Source organism: Lolium rigidum, chromosome 6 (genome assembly GCF_022539505.1).
Source record: "Lolium rigidum isolate FL_2022 chromosome 6, APGP_CSIRO_Lrig_0.1, whole genome shotgun sequence".
NCBI classification, from domain to species: Eukaryota; Viridiplantae; Streptophyta; class Magnoliopsida; order Poales; family Poaceae; genus Lolium; species Lolium rigidum.
Window position 1 is genome coordinate 202,127,735 of NC_061513.1, and position 5,488 is coordinate 202,133,222.

General features: G+C 42.6%; 1 protein-coding gene across 2 annotated transcripts; it reads right to left on the reverse strand.

The window, feature by feature from the left end:
* Positions 1-223: 223 nt before the first annotated feature.
* LOC124661956 lies at positions 224-5,111 on the reverse strand. 2 transcript variants are annotated; one of them, XM_047199846.1, is made up of 7 exons: positions 4,939-5,111; positions 3,837-3,980; positions 3,669-3,748; positions 3,084-3,584; positions 1,779-2,129; positions 1,474-1,686; positions 224-1,252 (listed from the first exon to the last, which is right to left on the reverse strand). In XM_047199846.1, exons 2-7 carry the CDS (start codon positions 3,916-3,918, stop codon positions 527-529), a joined length of 1,953 nt encoding a protein of 650 aa, XP_047055802.1. In that variant the 5' UTR covers positions 3,919-3,980; positions 4,939-5,111; the 3' UTR covers positions 224-526. The 2 variants fall into 2 exon arrangements, with proteins under 2 accessions (XP_047055802.1, XP_047055801.1); XM_047199845.1 differs by having other exon boundaries at positions 290-1,252; positions 1,779-2,234; positions 4,939-5,110.
* Between the last annotated feature and the right edge of the window lie 377 nt (positions 5,112-5,488).

Consider the following 5,488-nt stretch of genomic DNA (forward strand, 5'->3'; position numbering starts at 1 on the left):
AAACATCAACTCAAAAGAAATTGTCCCAAACGTAACTCAAAAGAAATGCACCTTCAGGAAACATTGGACACTAAAACAGGGCAAGTGCACAGTAGCATTGTTCCATCAACAGATATGCAACCAAATGTAAGGCCCAAAATTGGCGACAGAATATGGCTCACCCAACAGCAACCACGAATTGGAGCCGAGCAGAGAATACTAGTATCTGCAGTGACAAGTCGCATCAATCAACATATTCAATGCAAGAAAATAAAGCAAATGGAAAAGCTGGCATCCCAATTCCACACAATTACTTTCATCTTCACTTTTTTTTCTTGATTTTCAAGAGAGTACATCTTTCACTGTCCTTGCATCCTTTCCAAAAAACAAAGAACAAACTGTCGGGAAAATTGTCGATCTTTTTTCTTGACCAGGAAACTAGAATCTAGGTACTGTTTTTCTTCTATTCATCACCCCCTTAAACCTGAAACATAATGCTTAAAGCCGGACCAGAAAGAGACTACCAACCCAAAAGGAAAACTGCCTACTACTCAACAGATTTGCTGACACGGATTGGCAACGAGCCAATGGTCACAACATCAACCAAGTGACTCTCATCGTCAGCCTTCCTTGCCTTGCCACTGATTGTAAGAGAACCGACTTTCGTAGAAATTGTTTCTTCATCAGGTGCCTCCAAAGCAACAACTGCTGAGCTAGGGTTGACTCCGTTTACATGTTTTTCAGCTACTTTTGATGATCCCTGTACAGCAGCACCATCAGGATTCACTCTAGGGGATTCCACCTTCTTCCAGTATTGTTGCTTCCCATCCAAACTTGTCTTCAATGTTGAAGTCTGTGGCTGGCTAGCTAAAGACTTCGGGGCTTTTTCGTTACCCTGTTTACCGGTACAGCGGCTTTCTTGATGTCCATTCTCTTTCCCAGCCTCGCCACCAACTTGTTTTTCAGCAGCATCTGCACATGGATCCTGATGTTTGGTCCCATTACACTCCTGTGGTTTATCCGACACATTCTGTATCTCTGACGTTCTGTCTATCAGAACGCTTCCCAATTTTGGCTGCGGAGCCTCAAACGCATCCCTCCTACGCTGTGAGACTGGCACAAAATCTGGAGCATTGTGGCTCAACTTAGACCATCGGTGCTGCTTAATTCTTGCTTCATCTTCCTCGTATCTCATAAAATCATCAAACAGACACTCCTTCACTTTGATGTCCTTCAAGATCTTGACCATAGATATTCCAGGAATGTATGGTATCTGCAGTTGAAATAAAGATCATCATAATCATGAAAAGAACACACGCCAATTGTACACTTGAAACCTCCCAAAAGAACAGAAAAAATGCTAGGTGAACATAATTCAACAAAACTATGTCAAAACTATTGTACACTCCAATACTCCATGGACCGAAACTAGTTTCACATGTACTTTGGAAGATAGATGCTGCAACTCAGTAGGAACTTAAAAGGAATACTTACTTCTTGTGTATCTCTGCTGTGTGTAACAGGCTTATTCTCATTGTTCTGAAGCAAGATATGCTGCAAGGTATAGTTAGGTACGTCTTTGATGATGTGCCATCTTACAGGAAAGCAACCAGTCCATTTATCCTGGCACCAGAAGTCCATGTCCTTATGAAAATCGACCGGACCAACCATCTCAGCCATGCCACAGAAGTGCCCACTACCATTCACCTAATAAATCACGTCTCAGATTAGTAATCTGAACTTTCAGCACAAAACAATATTTTGAAAAGAATGGAAGTGTAAGAGCTAGAACTACTCACAGAGAAGAACAGATAAACTGGACACTTTGTATTATTCCTCCTAGCTATTTTGTCAGCATCCCTGAATGCACAGTCCAGCTTGCCGTTTCCACTGGAGGAACTTGACCATACACCATACTTGATTGATTTGTGGACATCAGCCTCACCAATTGACTTGATAACGAAGAATTTTGCATATGGATAGTCCACTCGTACATCGCTGCCATTATATTGTTCAGGTCTTATAAGGATTGTCCCATCTGAATTGGCAACAGCGAGCTTTGATGTGTAGGATTTCGCAACTATGGCATGTGCATTAAGATGGCCACTCGGCTTTGAAGTCGGCTGGAATTTCTCAGCAGCAGCCCACTTCTGAGGATCAGATCCAACACATGCAAAACGGTTATTTCCAGATAATTTTGCCGCTGGTAAATGCTTTACAGTAGGCATTGGTCTATCGATCATATCAGTAGATGCCTAATCATGGCAATAATATTTGTCAGCTCAAGGTGGAAAGACACATTTGTTGCACAGGAAAATAATGTGTCAACTGTGATATTAACAGTGAGAAGCTATTAATGAGGGTGTTTGAATGACCACGCAGGGAAAGTACAAGGTTTTACATCCACTGGAGAATATAGAAGCTACTATGCTCAGATAAAATATGATATTCTTCAAAATATAAACAAACTATCCTGCCATGGTACACAAAAAAGAACATTCGAAATGCATCTTCATGCTGCAGTTACAGATAACCACCTTCTATTAGATATTTACATTAATGATTAGCCATCTAACATTTGCACCCACCCTGTCCTCCAAAAGAAGGGGGCAAGGGCAGGCAAGTTGGCAATTATTTCACACTAAAAATATATAGCAGTTTGAAAAGTACTCTCACATTCAATGTTACTTCCCAATATGCACATCTTCACAATGTCACCAAGCTAAGGCCCCCCAAGAAACACAAAAAGATCTTAAAGAAATTAAGACTAATATATAGAAAAGTCTATTTTTTAAACAGATCTCGCAGGTTGTGGAAATAATAATTATCTATTCAGATTACAGCATCAAAAACTACTGGTGCCCAAAAGCTTTAGAGTGACAGCATGATTATTATTCTAAGTTTTTCCTTTTTACTGGAACATGTTCTGATTATTTTTCATTTTGAAGGCTGAAGGGTTTATACACCACATAAGGAGAGAAAACGTTGGATCCTACAGTAGCTTGAACTCAATAAAAAAATAGAGAATGTTACTATAATGCTATACAGCAAAGCTCCAAAAGAGGACAACAGCAAGGAAGTCACACAAGAACCCGCACACCTACCTGTGAAGTATGAGGAGGTTTAGCAGACACCATCAACCCATTTGCCAGCTCTTGCTTCACTGGAAGTGGATTCTGCAATTGAACCATTGGTAGCACTGCATGGTTCTGAAACTGCTTTGACGAGACAATGGTAGACTGTACAGGTGGATTCACGACAAGATCGCTTTTGGGGGCAACAGGTGCAACTGAAGGCAACAAATGATTTGTGGAAGTTGCAGCATAAACTGGCATGCTTGGAATAAACGCAACACTAGATGGGTGGAGTGGTGTTGCTGTGTTTCCCAGGACACCATCTTGCGCATAAGGAAGAACGGCTGGAATGTAATAGGGTGAGGGAATTATTTGGCACGTAGGGTCAGAATCAGCAACATATTCTTGTGGCGGAAACGAGCCATCAACCATGAAAGAAGGATCTATATGGTAAGGGCTGTAGGAAGGATGGATGGATCCATTGTCAGAGGTTGCATAGTAAACACACTGTGTGCCATCGGTATTGAAAGCCTGCGAGAGAAACATGTTAAATTTGACGAACCTAAAATGAGCAACTAGCGAAGAAAGATTTCTGAAGAGTTGTGATGGTTATACCGGATAATAAACACCTTGAGCATCATATCCTAATCCTAAAGAGTTGTGATGGTTATACCAATCCATAGGTGATCCAACATCTGCATTTAATAGAAGAGTATATTACAATCTAATGACACAGGAAGAAAGAAGGCAGCGTAAGCAGCCAGCTGCAAGTTAAGAATTTACCTGCATAACCATATGTATAGGGATTTCCATTAGCAGGGACATAAAGGCTTTGTCCGTACATTTGTTCAGGGGTCATTTCCATCTCTATAAAATTCACAGCTTGGAAGAAAACGTCCCTCTTTCTACTCTAGTACCTAAACTTGGCTGCAATGAGTCATAATGAGACTGTTATACAAAAAAATAACAATGTGATTCGCACAGATGAATGAAGGAGGCGAAAAAAACAGCAACACAAACTCCACGTATTGCGCTACAATATCTTTCTCGGTAGGTATTTTATACTAGTTAAAAGGGCACACACAAAAATAAGCAAGGAAATATGCAATTCAGTAAGATATATACAACAACTTATAAACATGTGAGAGGATATCGCAGGCAACTGGCGTGATACAAATAATTAGAAGAAGTATGTAATAGTGATAGCAACACTCTCTTTAATCAGAAATTCTCCTAAGATAGTAAGATGGGTAAGCTGGAAGGTCAAATCCAATGAATGAGTCCTTTCGGGATTAGATTCAATTCAGTGTTGTTCAAGATTTTCTAGGTTGGCCACATAACAATAGGTTGCCACCATCCTTCCCAAGGTTTTAGACTATCCAAGAATTAAGAGAAGAAAACAAGCCTGCAGTTTGTCATACTCTCAGCTAATTCTACCACTTATATAGAAAAACAACAGGCTGATTTCGAAACTAATCTAGTGAAGTTAGCCGCTCAAATTACCAATTAGTCAGCCCAATAATAAATCGAGCCAGCAACGGCTCAAGTAACATAAGACGCAATACCCTAATCAATCTGTTGTTTCCCCTAAGAAAACCTTAAACAATGAAGGAGACTTATCAACAGATCTCCAGTCCACACGCCACCGCCCCCGTGGAGATCCTAGATCCAAAACCCATCTACACACAACCAAAACCAGATACTCCACGCCACGATTCCGCCAACCCTAACTCCCCGGCCCGCCACGGGGAAAACAGATCCAATCTTGCGCGATCCCGGAACGGCAACTAGGGTGGAACCGGCACCGCTACGGCCAAGGAGAGAGACTAGGAGAGGCAAGCCGACAAGCAGGGATCAGATGGTTGGGGCCAGAAGAGGGACTCACCGGTGACGCCGTGATGATATACAAGCCTTGACTGGGGTCGCCGCCGGCGGAAACCCTAAACCTAGGAGAGAGGCGGCGACGACGCAGGCGAGGGGGAGCGAGGGTGGAGGAGGCAAAGCGGGAAATGCGAGAGGCGAGTTGGAGACGAGTTTTTTTTTATTTGCGTCTCCGTTTCTTTACTTATTCAGGCTTTCCTTTTGCGGTTTCACGGTTGTGCCCTTGGGCCTATATATATATATATATGGCGGTTGGGAACAGTAGCGCCCAGGCACGGTGCCTATGACACATGGACCCTGCTAGTCGGGTCACGCACGGTTGGTTAACGTGACACGTTGGGGCCCCTTGCCGTGTCAAGTAGGAACCGCTTGGGACACGCCGTCCGCAACGAGGAGGGCGGTTTTTTTTTTTTTTTTGAGAAACACAGTACAAACGCAGGCGCTCACATACACGCGCATACACTCACCCCTATGAACGCACACACTACACCCTACCCCTATGAAGGAGGGCGGTTTCTCAATGACAGCTTGGTACAGTTCCTCAGTCTAAGTGT

Bases quoted from the DNA above. Each gene is read 5' to 3' on its own strand.
- LOC124661956 (XM_047199845.1), bottom strand. From the start codon at position 3,918: ATGGAAATGACCCCTGAACAAATGTACGGACAAAGCCTTTATGTCCCT. The intron at 3,585-3,668 runs GTATAACCATCA...TTTCTCTCGCAG, and splicing joins CTCAAGGTGTTTATTATCCG to GCTTTCAATACCGATGGCAC. The intron at 1,687-1,778 runs GTGAGTAGTTCT...GTGATTTATTAG, and splicing joins CAGTTTATCTGTTCTTCTCT to GTGAATGGTAGTGGGCACTT.